This window comes from Camarhynchus parvulus, chromosome 27, assembly GCF_901933205.1.
Source record: "Camarhynchus parvulus chromosome 27, STF_HiC, whole genome shotgun sequence".
Taxonomy (NCBI): Eukaryota; Metazoa; Chordata; class Aves; order Passeriformes; family Thraupidae; genus Camarhynchus; species Camarhynchus parvulus.
In genome coordinates, this window is record NC_044597.1 from 1,343,868 (window position 1) to 1,362,241 (window position 18,374).

At 47.1% G+C, this 18,374-nt stretch overlaps 1 protein-coding gene across 1 annotated transcript in view; it reads right to left on the bottom strand.

Annotated features, from left to right (window-relative positions):
* MYO1D (myosin ID) overlaps positions 1–18,374 on the bottom strand; it is a 168,609-nt gene that overhangs the window by 58,447 nt on the left and 91,788 nt on the right. Inside the window, exons 20-21 of the mRNA XM_030966419.1 lie at positions 10,925–11,038; positions 3,891–4,045 (exon numbers count right to left, since the gene is read on the bottom strand). Coding sequence (XP_030822279.1) covers positions 3,891–4,045; positions 10,925–11,038 — 269 coding nt within the window. The remainder of the gene's footprint in view (positions 1–3,890; positions 4,046–10,924; positions 11,039–18,374) is intronic.

Here is an 18,374-nt window from a genome sequence, read left to right on the forward strand (position 1 = left end):
GGACCAGAAAGCACTGGAGCAGCCACTCCCTGATCCCAACGTGTGGGCAGGCAGAGAGAACAGCCCCTGCCTGCTCCCAGAGGGCAGGGAATGAGCCCTGGGCACAGGATGGGCCTTGGGCACCTTCCCTGGGGACCCTCAGGTCACCCACATGGGGGGGACCCACACGGGTGGGAGCACAGGGGGTGACCACAGCTGGGTCACCTCAGGTGAAGGGCACCCAGGAACCCCTCAGTGCCCTGCACTGCTGGCCCCAGACATCCTCTAGAGCCTCAGGGGCCCTGAGGATGTAAAATGGAAAGGGAAAATACAAATCCTTCCCTTCCACAGCCACCCCTGTCCTCCAGCAGGAGCTGCTCCCTGCCTTGGCACACCAAGGATGAGGGCACTGAGCTCTGAGCTCAACACAGCCCCTTTGCTTCCTGCTGGGCACCAAGGGCAGAAGGATGCCAGGAAATCCCTCTGGCTGCCCTGGAGGACTCGAGACCCTGCCCAGGGGGCTCGGAGACCTTGGCACAGAGCCCAAGCCCCCTGTGCCTTTGATTTATCCCTTGGAAAAACAATTACCAACCTTATATGAAGAATTAGAAGCCACAAAAGTTTAAGTAGAATGATAGTTAGTCTGTCACGGGGTGAAAATTAGATTTTTGGGGTTTTTAGAATGGGGCAAGATGGAGGAATTGGGGTGTGTCCTGCCTTTCTCCTTCTTCTTCTTGGCCTCTATCTTCTGCTGTGATGTTGGCACTTTTAGATTGGTTTAGAGTAGAAGCTCACTGTCTAACATAGGTGATAGGTATTGGGAAGTAATTGTAAACATTGTATATGTAGTTTTTAGTACAAAAAGATAACACTGGTGTGCCTCTGTCTGACCTGCTGAACGGCCCTCAGCAGGACAGGAGAAAGAATTTTATAGATAAGAAACAATAAACAACCTTGAGAACGAGAACTGAAGAGTTCTGACTCCTGCTTTGACTGCCAGGCTGGGAAAAAGAGACTTTCTAACACATCTTGGGGTCACTCTGACCAGCAGAAATCCTGAGAGCAGATTTCACACACCTGCTCCTGCAAGGTTCCACTGGATCACCCCAGCTGATCCCAGCTCGGCTGGGCTCTGCCAGGAGATGCCCAACCCTGAGCCAGGAAATTCCCAGGGGAGCTCGTGGACACTGCACACTGCTCTGCAGGCACACATGAACTTTGTGTTCACTACATCAACACCTCATCCAGCTTCCCATCATTTCCATTGGGAATTCAGCTGAATTGTAAAAAAAAACCCAATCCAGCTGACTCATAGAAGTGTGACTTGAACTCCTGTTAACTCACTAAAAATGTCACAGCTCACAGCAGCCTCATGTTAGTTTTCCCCTGAATAAACACTTATTTGTGAAGCATAATCCCAAAGTAAAACAATTCATACCAGGAATAACTTTTAAAAGACACAGCTTTGTGAAGTTTTCATGGGTGATGCAAAGAAATGTGAATTAGGCAAAACATTCCCAAATGTTTTTGGTTTTGGGCCTTTTGTGCCCAAAAGCAGCTGCAGAATGCAGCATTGACAGATGTCACCTCTGTAATTGTTCTAAAATATCCACGCTATTTCTTGCTGAAAATGTTCAAAATTCCCAAACAGATGGGTCAGCATTGAAGTTCCCAGTTCAAAGAGTTTGGAATAAAAAACAAAACCTGATAGAAAGCATCTGGATGAGAAGGTTTGGGTGACACCAGCAGCCTCCTCCTCCCCTTTCCTACACCACAGAATGGCACTGAACTCACATGGTTTTATCACACACAGTTAAAGGATCATCACCTACCAGCACCCACACAACCACAGGCGCCTGGGACACCTCAGCCCTGCCAAACTTCCCAGCAGGGACTCAGGATGGGTGCTGGGATGGCTGGAAATTGCTTTTAATGCTCAGAGAGAGCCCCAGAACCCACAGGAGCTGCTCCCACATCCCAGATGGAGCAGAGCTCCTAAACCCCACCACGGGTGGGATCTTGCAAGCAATTGAACTTTTAGGTTGGAGATTTTCCTGCTGGCTCCAGCCTTAGCTCCTCCTCAGGCAGGGCAGGGAAACCCGACCCTGGCAAGGCACACCCACAGCTAATCCTGCTAATGAGGAATTCCCCTGCTAATGAGGAATTCCCCTGCTAATGAGGAATTCCCCCAGTGCCTCCCCAGCACTGGCTCAGCTAATCCCAGTCTCTGACAGGAGTTTGTGACTCTACGAAAATGGAAAGTGATGGAAAAATGAATACATTCCTGAATGGTTTGATTTACAGATATTGCTTTGAAGAGGGAAACCATGACATTTATATATTTGGGAAATTAAATGCAAGTTGTCCTGTGTATTGTCTTTCATCCAGGAACTTTTATTGGATGTTGGAGAAAAATGGGCTTCTACAGCAGCTCTCCCATTTACCCAGCAGTGCTGAGATTTGTCATTTGAAGCACTAAAATAATGCTAATATTGTGTTAAGTGGAGCTGATCAGCACATAAATATATTTAACTGCCATTTTTTCTACAGACAGGGATTAGATTAAACCAAATTCTTTTGAAAGATAGAAATGCCACTGTTAAAATCAGTGTAAGAAACTGGAAATCAGCAGTTCCCACCTTTAGGAGAACAATGTGCAATGTTTCAGGCTGATGGTCACAACATCTTTGTTGAAATTAAACCTCTGCCTGAGGCTGAGTGGGGATAGGTGACACAAGGGCTGCTGCTTGGGGGACCCATCCAGGCAAATTAAAAGCAATTTTGGGTAATTGGACACTGAACCAACAGTGTCACAGCCTGTCCCCACACCAGAGAGCTGGAAGGCCCCAAGGAGCATCAGCCACCTGAGGGTGATGCTGGATGAAGAACTCCAGGGACTTCCAGGATCCCCAAACAAATATTGCCTAACAGAATCTCCTGAGCCTGCAAGAGCAGCTGCCTTTGCCATGAAATGAGATTTAGGTAAAAGCAAAGCCAGAGAATGTTTTCTGTTGCTTTGCAGCACTGAATTTCCCCAAACAAGTTACACCAATGCTGAGAATTCATTTCCAAAGGACCCAGCCCCTGCCCAAAGAAGCACAGCCAGTACACTGTGGTGGTGAGAGGGCTGGACCAGCACAGTCTTCCTAAATTCATGGAAAAATACCCTAAAGTGACCAAAATTCCCTCTCATTCTCCTGCCACTCACAGCTCTGTGTGGAGATTGACCTGTAAAGTTCTGTGGAGGTTGTGAACAGCAAAGCCAAGGCTGTAGGTGCTGGCAGCACCATTCCTGTTGGGAACGTCCTCTGGAGCAGCCAGAAACAACCCAAAGATGTGCTCACTGCACACCCTGCTTCTCCTGGAGCTCCTTCCTGTGCCTGCTGCAGCCTGGAATTCACTCCTGGGATCCAGGTGACTCCTGCTGCCCCAGGAGCTCAATCCCAGATATCCCCATACCCAGTCACCAGCTTTGGCTCAGGGATTTACAGGATAGACAGACTTCAGGGAGCAGAGATGACTGCACAGCAATGATTTACTGCTCAAGCAATAAATCACCTGCTGGTGATTTATGGTACTGGGGCAGAGGTCAATCTGAGCAAAGAAAAACTCCATTTTAATTTTAAATATGAAGAGTTTGGCTGTAGGAAGCCCTCAGGAGCCATTGTGACACACCCCAAGTGCACCTTCAGTGATATTTGTCCCCCAGACACCTGTGGCTGTCACACACACACACAGGGAAGGCAGAAGAGGCAACCAAGTGTTGCAGGTAAAAAGTGTGCCCCGAAAATGTCAGGAGGAAAAGGTCACTGTGGCATCCCAGGGCTGCAGCCCAGCACCACAGTGACTCCAGGGATGGTCTCCACTTTGGAACGGGTGTCCAGCAGCCCCAGCCCCAGACCAGCACTGACCTCTTGAAGTGACTGGCCAGGACCCCCACGAGCTCCCCAATCCTGCTGTCGTTGGAGGGGTCATTGCTGAAGAGACAAACGATGAGATCCTTGTTGTCCTTGGTGTGGAACACCACGAGCTGGTCCTTCCCATTGGAGACACTGAGCCCCACCAGCTGAGGAGAGAAAGGGACAACACCGTTGGCTGTGCTGATATAAAAATGTTGATGCCCCATCCCTGGAAGCGTCCCAGGCCAGGCTGGATGGGGCTTGGAGCAGCATGGGACAGTGGAATGTCACTGTCACATTTTCTGGAAAAATCCCCTTGCCCAGGATCCTTCTCCTGGGAAGATGAGAAGCCTCAGAGAAAAAGGAAAACAGTATTATCTTATTTGCTTCTCCTGTATTTTGCTGCTTTGGAATATGGTTGGAGATGGTTTATCCAACAGGTGATTGTTTGATTGGTTTCATGTTAATTGTTTTAACTCAATGACCAATCAGGACCCAGCTGTGTTGGGACTCTGGTGAGAGTCACAAGTTTTTCATTATTATCTTGTTAAGCCTTCTGTAAGTATCCTTTCAACAGAATAGAATAGAATAGAATAGAATATATACATAACATCACATCATATAATATCATAATAAATTGGCCTTCTAAGAACATGGTGTCAGAGTCATAATTTCCTCCCTTTATTGGGGGACTCTGAATATCCCACAGTGGGAGGTGTCCCTGCCCACGGCAGGGGTGGCACTGGATGGGCTTTAAGGTGCTTCCAACCCCAGCCATTCCCTGATTCCCTGTGCCTGTGGCACTGCCAGGCTGGTTCTCTCCTCTCCAGGATGCTCCAGCAGGGAGCTGAGGGTGGCAGTGGGTGGCTGTCCCCCAGGAGCCGAGCAAGCAGAAACAACAGCAGCTCTGTGGAATTCAGCAGCCTGGGAGGTGTGAGGGAGAGTCCCCACCCTGCCTGGATGCCTCCCAGCAGCTCTTGTGCCACTGCTGTGCCCCTCTGTCACTGCTGTGTCCCTGTGTCCCTGCCCCTGTGTCACTGCTGTGTCCCTCTGTCACTGCTGTGTCCCTGCTGTGTCCCTGTGTCACTGCCCCTGTGTCCCTGTGTCACTGCTGTGCCCCCAGGGCCACAGAGCACCCAGGGATGTCCCCAGCTGCTCCCCCAGCACCCCAGGTCAAAGCTCCCCCCAGAACCCCCCTGGGTGACCCCACAGAGTCCCACCCTCACCAGGAGTGTCTGTCACACTCATGGGAGTGTCCCCTCTGTCACACTCACCAGGAGTGTCTGTCACACTCAGGGGAGTGTCTGTCACCCTCGGTCACCCTCACCAGGAGTGTCTGTCACCCTCATCTGCCCAGCAGCCTCTCCAAACCTCACTCTGGGAAACCAAAGGTGCCTGAGGCTGTGCCAGGGCAGGGGCAGGTGGAACATTGGCAGAATTCCTTCACTGAAAAGGGGTGAACAGCCCTGGCACAGCTGGGCTGGAGTCTCCATCCCTGGAAATGTCCAATCAATGTGTGGATGTGGCACTGGGGATGTGATTTGGTGCTGCTGATGCTGGACTTGATGATGTTAAAGGTTTTTTTCAACCTGAACAACTCTGTGCCACTGTGATGTGCAGGCAACAAGAGTTTAGGAAGAGTTTGAGTCACAAACCCTGCAAAGCCACAATGATTCCCATGTTCAGGTATGGGTTAAGGTCTGCCTCTTCTGACAAAATGAAAAGGGGCAAGGGTTTGGTTTGGGTATTTTATTTTCTGGAATTTTCTTTTTGCACTTGCCTCATCAAAAGCTTTGTCATCATCTCATAAAGGAAAAAAAAGGGAATTTTTAGAGGAGGGGGAATCTGGGAGCACAGGTTACTCAGATGAATATTAGAAAAGCAGAAAAAGGATCTGTGCTGGGGAAACAAAGTGGAAAGAGAGCAAAAAAAGCCTCAAAAGGCAAGTACAGCAAAGCAGAGAAAGGAAAACAGAATAAAATAAATAGAATATAATAATTGGGATAAAATACATAGAATATAATACATAGGACAAAAGACATAGAATAAAATGAAGTAAATAGAATACAATGAATGCAATGCAATGAAATAAAACAATAAAAATAAAATAAAATAAAATAAAATAAATAAAATAAAATAAGAAAGGTGAAAGGATGATGAGTACAGAGAGAACACAGAGGACTTTCCCTGTCCATTAAAGGGCTCCTTTGAGCCATCCAGGAATCTGCAGAGGGAAGCCCCATTCCCCTACAAGTGAGAGGCACCCATGAAGCATTTTGTTGAAATTAAAGTCTCATTATTCCCTTGTTTAGGGGAAAAGGCTCCTGTGTCCCCCAGTGCAGCTGGAGATTCCCAACTCCTGCCAGCCCAGGGGGGCTCAGGCTGCTCCCTGGCTTTGCTCACTATGTGTTATTCCCAAGAAAGCTGCTGCAGCAGCTCTGGATGCCTCAGCCACCCCAGAAAAGCCCAGCCCAGCCCAGCAGCCTGGTCTGTGCCCTATTTTTGGGATCAGACTCCACACAAGGTGCAGCCCCTGGGGTTTTGTTGGTTTTTACCCCAGGAAGGAAGGGCAGCAGCTGCTGACCCTGCAGCCCCAGGCAGGGCTCTCCTGTCACCAGTTGCCCCAGCACAGGTGGAGTTCATTCCCTGTTCAGGCTATTTTGGGGTTGTGAAATGCTTTCCCAACAAGCTCCACCTCGTGCACAGGCATTGACAGCTGCCTGGCTTTACAGTGTCCCTTAAAATTAATTTGCATGCTTAAATACCCTCCTGTGAGCACAATAGCACCACAGGGACTGCTGCCATCAAGGTTTTAAATGTGCAGAGAGTGTGAAAGATGAACAAGTCGCAGTGTTGGATTTGAAAAGGCAATTTAAACATTAATTATTCAACAGAACCCTGTTAGAAGGCCAAGAGCCCTTCAAAATCTTCCCATTTCACCCCTCCCTACAAGACTCTGAGTGAATAAATGCCACACAAAGGAAATAATTTCAGAGAAGGTGCTTATCTCAGTATTTACCAACACTAATATTGGCCCTGCTTGAAGAGCAGGAAAAAATCCTCAGCTTCTGCAGAACATCCTTTATTGTGCTCATCACTTCAGGGGAGATGTGGCTGCAAGAGCCTTTTGCTGCTTGGGTGCCTTTTAATTCCTCTCAGCCATTACCTGTTTGATTTTACTTCAGGTAAAAACAAGAAGGGCACTGTGTGTTGGTACTCTGAGGCAATGCCAGAGTGCTGGCAGATAAGAAATCCACACAGAGAATCCCCCAAAGCAGCATCTTCACGTGGAAAACCAACAGGGCTGCCAGGGAAGCTGTTGTTTGTCAGGTTGGGCACATTCCTCACCCAGAGCCATGGGATGGTTTGTGTGGAAGGGACCTTAAAGCCAATCCCTTACAACCAACCAGTGCCACCCCTGCCGTGGCAGGGACACCTCCCACTATCCCAAGGTGTTCCAAGCCCCAATGTCCAGCCTGGCCTTGGACACTGCCAGGGATGCAGGGGCAGCCCCAGCTGCTCTGGGCACCCTGTGCCAGGGCCTGCCCACCCTCACTGTAAAAAATCCCTTCCTTCCATCTAAAGCAAATTCAACCTGGTTCAGTTCCCAGCCCTTTCCCCTTGTCCCAGTGCAGAGCTGGCACTGGGCAGGGACAGCAGGGACTCCAGGCAAACCTGGCTCTGGGAGATGGGGAGAGATTTCCTCAGCTGCAAACAAGTTGGTGTGTGCAGCAGCCATCAGCTGAGTGTCTCCAGTGAGATCTCCATGGAAACACCACCCCTGAGGATGCTGCTGTGCTGGCAGGGCGCTCCTGAAAGGCAGCAGGCAGAGGATTGCAGCCCTGGGCACGGGAAGGAGCATCCCTCTTCCCAGAGAACACTCATCAGGGCTGCTCCATGGATACACATCACTACTGGTGCCATTATTGTCCATTTTGTCCTCAAAAAACCTTCAGAGCATTTCAAACCATTGCTCTTGTCCCAAAAATGAAGGAATTTCTGTATCATGATCAGCTCCTTCCACATGGTGGAAGGGCTTCCATGAAAGGAGGCACAGAAAAATGGGGGGAGTGTGCAAAACAACTCAGGGGTGGAAAAACAACACAAATATAAACATTAGGTAACAAATATAAACCATAATTACAACAAACTGCTCAACAGGATTGACTTTGCCAGGGTTAAATCTGAGAAATCCTGGCAAGAGAAAGACAAATGGAGTGGCTTTAACTGGAAGGCAGTTGGTTTCGATTGGATGTTAGGAAAAAATCCTTCCCTGGCAGGCTGGGCAGGCCCTGGCACAGGGTGCCCAGAGCAGCTGGGGCTGCCCCTGCATCCCTGGCAGTGTCCAAGGCCAGGTTGGACGGGGCTTGGAGCAGCCTGGGATAGAGGGAGGTGTCCCTGCCATGGCAGGGGTGGCACTGGGTGGGCTCTAAGATCTCTTTCAATCCAAATTCAATCCCATTATTCTGTGAAATATTTTGTGTATAAATCAAAGACACCTCAAATTCTCCTCCTTTCCTCTTCCTGCAGCTCAGAGGGCTCTGGATCCACCTGCAGGATCAGACCCACCCCAGTCCCAGGGCAGCCCAGGCAGGGCTGGGGCTCCTCCCCAGGTACAGGGGGAGGCTGTGAACAGAGCTGGAATTTTACACCACAGAATCTACCAAAGCTTGGTTTAATCAAATTTCCATCCTGGAATTTACCTTGACAGCCTGTATGGGTGAGCAGGGGATCTCCTGGACCCAATCCTCCTGTGCCAAGCACTCCAGGACCCCTGGAATCTCAAGGACTCCTGCTCAGGTCAAAGAAACTGTCTGGCCAAGATTGCCTGGGGTAGGTTACTGAAGGGAATAACTGCAGATCTACCAAAAAACTGATTTATAGCTGCAGAAATGGGAGAATTCTCAGAGCAAGAGACCTATCTGCACAGACCATGAACTGCTCTGGTCCTGAGGAACTGCAAAGCAGCCACATGACCAACACAGAGCCAAAATACAACCAATATTGAGCCAAAATACAGCCAAAACAGCCAACACAGCACCACCACAGAGCCTGCCCTAGGGCTCTCTGTAGGAATGGATATTCTATTTTAAACACACCTTTTATTGGTGAAAAAGCAACAATTACTGACATTTCTTAGTAACATTCTTTCTGAAATTTCTTTCTGAATTTTTACCTGACTTGCTTAGCTCTAATGTTTAAGGCATTAAGGATTTCAGAGGGAAATGTTCAGGTGACAAATGATCTGGTTTTGTGCTGCTGTAAATGTACATGTAAATGTAAATTTGCACCTTTACACCCATCAGAAACACAGGTAAAACAGACATTGTCCTAAACCTGGGATAAACAGATTTATCTCTCATTAATCCTGCACTCAGTGAATTTCAGTGACCCAGACACTCTGGTTAAGGTAAAGGTGGAGAAACCAACAGTGAGAAATCCTGATGGACAAAATCCTGCCTTGTCCACATCACCAAAAAACACCTGGGTGGGAACACCTGGAAAATCAGGTGTGGAAAAGCCCTCTGCTAAAAGGCTGGGAGCGTGTCTGAGCTCTGCTGGGAGCCTGGGGGTGTCTGCACCCTGATTTTCACCAGGCTGGGGGTGTTTGCACTCTGGTTTTCACCAGCTTGGGGGTGTTTTAACCAGGCTGGGGATGTTTGCACCAGGCTGAGGGTGTCTGCACCCAGTTTTTCACCAGGCTGGAGGTGTTTGAAACCTGGTTTTCACCACACTGGGGGTATTTCCACAGGCTGGGGGTGTTTGCACCCTGTTGTTCACCAGACTGGGGGTGTTTGCATCCTGATTTTCACCAGGCTGGAAGTGTTTTCACCAGGCTGAGGGTGTTTGCACCCAGTTTTTCACCAGGCTGAGGGTGTTTGCACCCTGGTTTTCACCAGGGTGGGGGTGTTTTAACCCTGGTTTTCACCACACTGGGGGTGTTTGCACCAAGCTGAGGGTGTCTGCACCCTGTTGCTCACCAGGCTGGGGGTATCTGCACCCCGGTTTTCAGTCACACAGCCCCTGGCACACAGCAGGATGTGCTGCCAGCCCCTCAGAGCACAGAGACACCAGTGCTGGGACAGAACAGCAGCCAGGAAAACAGCTGCTCAGGGCAGCTTCCTTTCAAAACAAGAGGCACTGCCATGGAGACACTGCCTGCTGCAGCCAGGATTCCTACTGGGAGTAGCTACTCCATGGATACTCTGTGCTGGGTGCCCAGCAAGGAGGGCAGGAGGAGATTCTGAACCCAACATTATGGATGCAGCCTGAGCTAATCATCCCCTCCACATCTGCAGATGAGATTTCACCCTCACCCTAATCCCATCCCTGCCCTCCCAGCAATGCAGAAATGCCAGGTTTGTCATTTCTCCAAATGCAAACATCCCAGAAAATCTATGCAGGGCATTTCCAGGCAGGCTCTGGAGGCTGGAGATAACCAGAGCACCTCAGGCTGAGGGAGACTCATCTGAATCCCTGCTCCAGGATGCTGGGGAGCAAAGCTGAGGGGCTGCCCACCCCTTCCATCCCTGCTAATCCACTGCCTGGCAGCTGCACCCTGCTACCCCCAAGGCCAGACCTCACCATAATTCTGAGTTTAGCTTTGGTACGATTTACATTAAACATGAACAAATAGAAAAAAAAAAATCTAAATAAATAAATTCAAGCACAACCTGAAGGATCAGACAAGCCCTCAGAGACACAGAGAAGGGTAAGAGGCAGTTTGGGGTTTAGCTTTTATTTTATGCACCAAAATTAAAAGCTAATATGATCATAGGATCATAGAACCATGGAATATGCTGAGTTGGAAGGGACCCACCAGGATCATCCAGTCCAACTCCTGGTCCTGCCCAGGACACCCCAACAATCCCACCCTGATGCTTTGGTGTTGCAATAACTGCCCTGTAACTGTTATAAAAACATTAAATATATCAGAAACTGCAACCCAAGGACCTTTTCCATTTTATGGATATGAAAATGGAGGTACAGAGTAAAGACATTGCCCTGAAAGAGCCCCAGATGAGGATCCCCAGTGCTGTACTCACATTGTAGAGGGGGATGGTCTTCATCACCTTGTACTGCTTCATGGGGTCCATCTTGTACAGGTGTCTGTCAGTGATGAAAATGGCCCTGTCCTCCACCTTGTTAAAGCGATTCACCTGCACAGAAACACCTTGTGAGTCCCACTGACCACTGCAGGAACACAGGGAATGAAATGGGCAGTGCCAAGTGCCCCAAACTCACTCAAAAATGCCCCAAACTTACACAAAAATACCCCAAACTCACACAAAAATACCCCAAACTTGTACAAAAATACCCCAAAGTCACACAACACACACCCTAAACTCACACACAGCCAAAATTCACACAAAAATACTCCAAACTCACACAAAAATACTCCAAACTCACATAAAAATACCCCAAACTTGTACAAAAATACCCCAAAGTCACTAAACTCACACACAGCCAAAATTCACACAAAAACACTCCAAACTCACACAAAAATACCCCAAACTCACACAAAAATACTCCAAACTCACACAAAAATACCCCAGTCACACAAAAATACCCCAAAGTCACACAACACACACCCTAAACTCACAAACAGCCAAAATTCACACAAAAATACCCCAAACTCACACAAAAATACCCCAAACTCACACAAAAATACCCCAAAGTCACACAACACACACCCTAAAGTCACAGACAACATTCACACAAAAATACTCCAAACTCACATAAAAATACCCCAAACTTGTACAAAAATACTCTAAACACACAAAGGGCCAAAATTCACACAAAAATACCCCAAACCCACACAAGCTCCTAAACAGGTTTTCTCCTTGGGCCTTGGAGCAGTGGAAAGGGAACATGGTCCCTGGAATCCCATCATGAAGAGAGAGAGGAGCAACATTCCCAGTCACCCAGCAGAGCTGTGGCACCCTGGGAAATTCCAGTTTTCACTCAAACCAAGGCCAGATGCTCCCCCCAGCCACATTCAAGCCCTGAACAAGTGGATCCCAATCCCAGGCTGTTGTCCTCACATTACCCAGGAGCTCTGGGGACCCCAAATGGAGAATTCCTGCCCTGGCACAGCCCAGACCTGAGGCTTTGGGCCATCCTTGGTCTGGGTCCTGTCCCTCCATCCCTTGTCCCCTCTCCTGGAGCCCCTTTGGGCCTGGAAGGGGCTCTGAGCTCTCCCTGGAGCTCCACCTCACCCAGGCTGTTGGATGCCCCTCAGCACTAAACACTCACCAGGGTTGGAAGTGCCTAAGAAAGTAGGACACAAAGTAGAAATTGTTTTTCACTGAGGCAAAACCAGAGTCATGGTTGTATCACAGTCACTGAGATATTTATTAATCAACTGAGAAGGGGAGACAAGGGTAAGACGTGAGGAGGATGAACATAAATAGGATTTTCCAGGGTGAAATCAGGAGACAACGGGAGAACTTAAATATCCTCAGTCAGGAGGCAGCAGAGTGACAAAGTTCAGAGCAGATAAAGGCAAAAAATGCAAATTGGGGAGCTCTGTGACAGCTTTACATTAACGGCACTGACTCAGAAAAAGCAACCGAGGATGATTTCAGACAGCTCTGGAGACATCTTGGCACAGAGACATGAGGCAGCTCAGAAAAAATGTTGGCACAGGCTAGAATAACATGGGAATAATGTCCTGGGAGCCCTGGTTCACCTGGAACAGCCTGTGAAGGACCAGGGTGCTGAGTGTGAAGGAGAATCTGGTGGTTCAGAGAAGGTGAAGAACATGATTGAGGGCCTGGGAATCTCACAGGAAGAGATGCTGAGTAACCAGGATTATTTTAGGAAGCAGATGAATGGGAGAAAAAAAGCCTAAAGGCTATGAAACACTGAATGGCCCTGAGAAAGTAGGTTAGGAGTGCCTGGTGCCACGTGTTGGGTGCTGGAGCAGAGCAGCACCAGCTCCTCAACCAGGATTTGGGGAAGCTCGGGGCTCTCAATGCTCCAGGTCCTGGGAGCTGAACCAAAGTCCAGTCCCTGGGGCTGGATCTGCCCCTCAGAGCTCAGATCAATCAAGTAATTGATTTTCTGTGATTTGTTTGCAGAGTCTGACACAGCGAACACTCCCTGGGCACTGCCATGACCCTGCCTGGCTGCTGTCCCATGCCCAGCCCCTGGTGACAAAGGGAGCAGATTTCTGGTGCTGTGACACCAGAGCCACCCCAGGGCAGGAGGTGCTGTGGCTGCTGCCTGGGAAGCAGAGATGGGAAGCAGAGATGGGAAGCAGAGATGGGAAGCAGAGAGGGAAGCAGAGAGGGAAGCACACTCAGATTTCACAGCCAGAAAGGCTGGAAAAGCCCTCTGAGATCACCAAGTCAAATGGTTCCTCAGCCCTGCCAAGGCTGCCACTGACCACTGTCCCCAGGGATGGGGACTTCACCACTGCCCTGAGCAGCTGTGCCAATGCCTGATCATTCTTTTTGTGAAGAAATTTTCCCAATATCCAATCCAACCTCCCCTGGCCCAGCCTGAGGCCGTTCCCTCTGCTCCTGTCCCTGTTCCCTGGAGCACAGCCCGACCCCTGGGCTGTCCCCTCCTGGCAGGAGCTGTGCAGAGCCACAAGGGCCCCCTGAGCCTCCTTTGCTCCAGGCTGAGCCCCTTCCCAGCTCCCTCAGTCCCTCCTGGGGCTCCATTCCCTGCCCTGGACACCCCCAGCCCGTCCAGGTCCTTCTCCCCATGAGGTGCCCAGAGCTGACCCCAGCACTGGAGGTGCCTCAGCAGTGCCAGCTCAGGGGACAGTCACTGCCCTGCTCCTGCTGTCACACTATTTCTGATCCATGCCAGGTGTCCTTGGCCTCTGTCACACCTGGACTCACCTTCAGACCCCGCTGATATATTTTGAAATACCCCAAAGCCAGGGGTGTATTCCCTGGTGTATTCCAAGCCAATATTGTGGAATATTGTGGGAGTTCTACAGGCATGGTTTCAACCCCACTATTTTCTCATGGCTCCCTGCTGGTTTTAGTATTAAAATTCAGCTAAAGAAATGTACCAAAGGAGAGGCCCAGCAGCTCATCTCACCTGAGGTGCAAATTCTCATGTCTTTCCAGCTTTTTCCAAGCTCCAGGTGCCTCGTGCACCGACAGTGCATTTGTATAAATAATACCTGCTGTGGGTTAAAGTAAAAACTGTCCCACTGGGGAGCAGGCACAGAAGAGACTCACACAAATTTGCACACACAAAATTACACTCAAAATTGCACTCACAATGCAAATACCACTACTGGGCTTGTAGGAGTAAGGACAGGCCTTCTGTTCTCAGCTACAGCTCATTCCCTCCTGGGGAACAGCCCTTCCCAGCATTGTGTTCTCTGCACCTTCTGGGCATTCTGTATTTATATCTTGTTGATCCAAATGGGAATCAGTCCTAATTTAGCTTCCTGACAAGCTCGTGGGGGAAATGAAGATCTGGCAAAGAGCTGAAAAATCTTCAAGGAACTTTTTCAGGTTTCTGTCAGCGGCCTCTGGACACTGCAGGGCAGAGGCCTTTGAAAGAGATGATCCTGTCAATGGAGCTTGGTGCCACAAGTGACAAGGGAAAAGTGAGAAGAAAAACCTTATTCTAAAGAAAATAAAGAGAGAGAGTTGTTTCCTAGGTGATCCAACAAAATCTGGAGGTTTGCATGAAATATGCATTTGGTTTCTCCTAAGGCAAAAATCTTGAAAATTTCCTTTGAAAAAGTGAAGAGCAGCATAATGCTCAGAAAAGATGGATTTTTCCATGGGCAGGAATGACCTGCTTCTACCTGTACCTACTGCAGGGAAGCAACCACACAGCTCGTTCCCCTCCCCTCAGCAAGGCTTCAAAGCCTTTCTACCCTCCTGCAAAAACTGCTCCAAACAGAGCCCCCCATTACTATTCAGCTCAAGCTGCTGAAATTGGGCCCCCACACAGGCAAAGAAAACTTTACCAGCAGCTCAACACTTGGAGAGCAGCTCCTGGAATAAATTAACTTCTTAGGCTTAAAACCAGAAAATTACTGAGGCTGGAAAAGCCCTCCCAGCCCATCAAGTCCAACGTGTGCCCAGTCCCCACCTTGTCACCAGCCCAGAGCACTGAGCGCCACATCAAGGTGCTCTTTGGGCACCTGCAGGGATGGGGACTCCAACACCTCCCTGGGCAGCCCCTGCCAAGGCCTGAGCTCCCTTTCCAGGAAGTTCTTCCTGATCTAGAATGTTCTAGATTCTTCCTGAAGAATTCATTAGATCAATGTCATCAGCTAAAATATTCTGTGTCAATGAATTTAATGAGCCAATATCTGACAGGTCACAGGGGCTGCTTTACTCATAAATGTGTTTAAAATGGGTGAGCTCTGGGCTCCATCTGTATCTGCTCAAGCTGCCCAGTATTTTTTTGCTTTTAATGTGTTTTCTGTGCAAAGAAAGAAGTGCATTAGACTGAACATTTCCAAGAGCTGACACCTGACATTGCTGTTGACACTTAACAACTATTTCACATGTGGTTTGGTGACTTAGTAGCTGAAGGAAGCCACAGGGCAAGGCTGATGCTGCTTCAGAAATAAAACATTCAGCCCAGCTCACCAAAGTGCCCTTTAACACCTTCCCACCAACACCTTCTTGCCTCAGGGAAGAGCAGGAGCAGCACAGTTTTTGCTCAGGAATCCTCAAATAAGCTGAATCATGAAAACACAGCACGGATGAACTCGAGCAGCCTTTTTTTGTCAATTGCTGCTTTGTTCGGGAGAATTATTTAAGGGAAGCAATGAAATCACCTGATAATTACAATATCATTTCTATAATTCACTCTGCAGGCCCCTGGTAAAGCTTCACGTGAGTCAATTTTCAGCAGAGATCAAACACAACCTACAAACCCACAGGAACCAGGTTTAACATGAGAGATGTGACAAATGTGCCCTGAGCACTGAGCCAGGCTGCACGTGCCAGCACCACGTGCCACCCTGGGTAATGTGGGAAATGGATTTACAGATAATATTTGTTATATATATAAAACAAATATTATATATTTATATATTATATTATATTATATTATATTATATTATATTATATTATATTATATTATATTATATTATATTATATTATATTATATTATATTATATTATACAAAATATATATTCATATATATTAGTATTTTATCCATATAAAACACATATTATAATATACAAGATATAAAATATATCATATATATTATGTATTTTTTATATATATATATAATATATATATATAATATATATTATTATATATATATATTTAACATGAGAGATGTGACAAATGTGCCCTGAGCACTGGGCCAGGCTGCACGTGCCAGCACCATGTGCCACCCTGGGCCAATAGGGTTTGGTAATGTGGGAAATGGATTTACAGGTAATATTTGTTATATATGTAAAACAAATATTATAGTACATATATATAATATAATATAATATAATATAATATAATATAATATAATATAATATAATATGTAAAATATATATTCATATATATTAGTATTATATATAATATATGAAAACATATTATAATATACTATATATACTATATATAATATATATATATATACATATATGAAGGTATATATAAATACCTTCATAAAACTAAAAAAAAAAAAAAAATTTTTAAAACACCTCTCAGTTACCCCATCTCTAAACCAAAAAAAACCCCATAATCCAACAGATTGCACATGGGAAAATCAAGGTTAAAGAGAAGAAACCTGATGATTTATTTAAAAATTTATTTTTTAAAAATTCAAAGGGAAGAGAGCAGCAATGAGGAGAGATTCCCTCTGCCCCAGCACTGAGGGTCACCCAGGGACTGCCCTTACTCTGGGGTAAGAGGCAGGATGCCAAAATTTGTATTTCTGACAAGAGAAACACTTTCATTTTAAACAGCTTAGGATGGAAATGGTTTCCTGTGAAGGGCAAAGGCTGCTCCCAGCTGTGCTCCTGCAGTCAGAGCACAGAGTCACTCCTGTCCAACAGCTCTCACTGCTGCTCAGTCTGCAGATCCAGAAACGCGACCTGAGGAAGTGCCTTGCTTGGAAAGGGAAATGCTAAATTCTCAAATGTCAGACCCTTGTCCTGTTAACCTTCCCATTTCAGCAGTGTTTGTGTTAACCCTCCCATTTCAGCAGTGTTTGTGTTCCCTGCTCTGCTCCCTCGGACATTTCTTGTCTGTACAGGCAGAAGACAAACGCTTCCCTGAGGGAGGAGCCCCATCCCAGTGTGGATCTGGATGGGATGGATTGCATTTGTGACATGGAGAGGCTCTGCAATCACCAGGCTTACACATCCATGAGATGGCACAGTGCTGCAGGCTTGTCCTCAGTAGTGCTGAGATCATGGAGTGGTTTGTGCTTGGAGATCACCCAGTGCCACCCCTGCCATGGCAGGGACACTTTCCACTGTCCCAGGGTGCTCCAAGCCCTGTCCAACCTGGCCTTGGGCACTGCCAGAGATGGGCAATGCTGATGGCTCCAAAGCCATGCCAGGAATCCCTAACTTAGCAGGCCAGCAGGGGATCAGGTCTGTGGCATTCACATTCTCTGAACAGAGAACCATAATTCTCTCTCTCAGGGTTTTTTCCTGGAGAAGCACAGAGAGAACAAGAGAAAAACAATTTTTATCTCTACCTGCTGCTCCTGTTGTTTTTGCACACGTGGAATGTGTTGGGAAGATTGTTTACCTGAAGTGATTTGTCAGTTGGATTCTGCTGACGATTGTTTTGTTTCCTTGGTCAATTGGGGGAAAATGGAGCCAATTTTTTCCTTGGGCCAACTGGGGAAAAATCTGTGTCCTGACTGTTGGGAGACAGTCATGAGTTTTCTTCAGTATTCTTTAGTACTCTATGCAGTACAGCATCTCTTTAATATAGTGTAGTGTAATGTAATGTAATATAATATAATAAATAAAATAAAAAATAAATAAAAATATAATATAAATAAATAATATAATATAATAATGTAATGTAATGTAATATAATATAATATAATATAATATAGCAATTGTTCAGCCTTCTGAATCAATGGAGTCAGCTGCCAATCATTCCCTACATTGGGGGCACCCTGATTTTACAATACAAATCCTACCTTTTGTGAGAAGAAAGCAACAACAATTTAACCTTTCAAAAGTTAAAAGAAAGTTACAAGATACTTTAAAACCCATATGGCTGCAAGGCTATAATCCTGCAATATTTGTGATTTCAGCTGAGCTGCCCTTTTAATGCACCCACAGCTTTAAAGCTTTGCCTCTGAGAGCACTGAAAGCCTTTCAGGCTCAGGAGAAATCCACTTTATGATGGGTAACACCTATTCCATCCCCATTCTGCTTCTACTATTGAAGTGCTGGCATCTCAATGCAACAAACCCACAAAAACTGGATTTTTCCAGCACAGTCACAGTAAAAAACACGGAATGCTCAGAGATTCCTCCATACACCAAAACCAACAAATGCTGCTCTGACACTTGTCTGGAGGCAAGAGCTCTGTC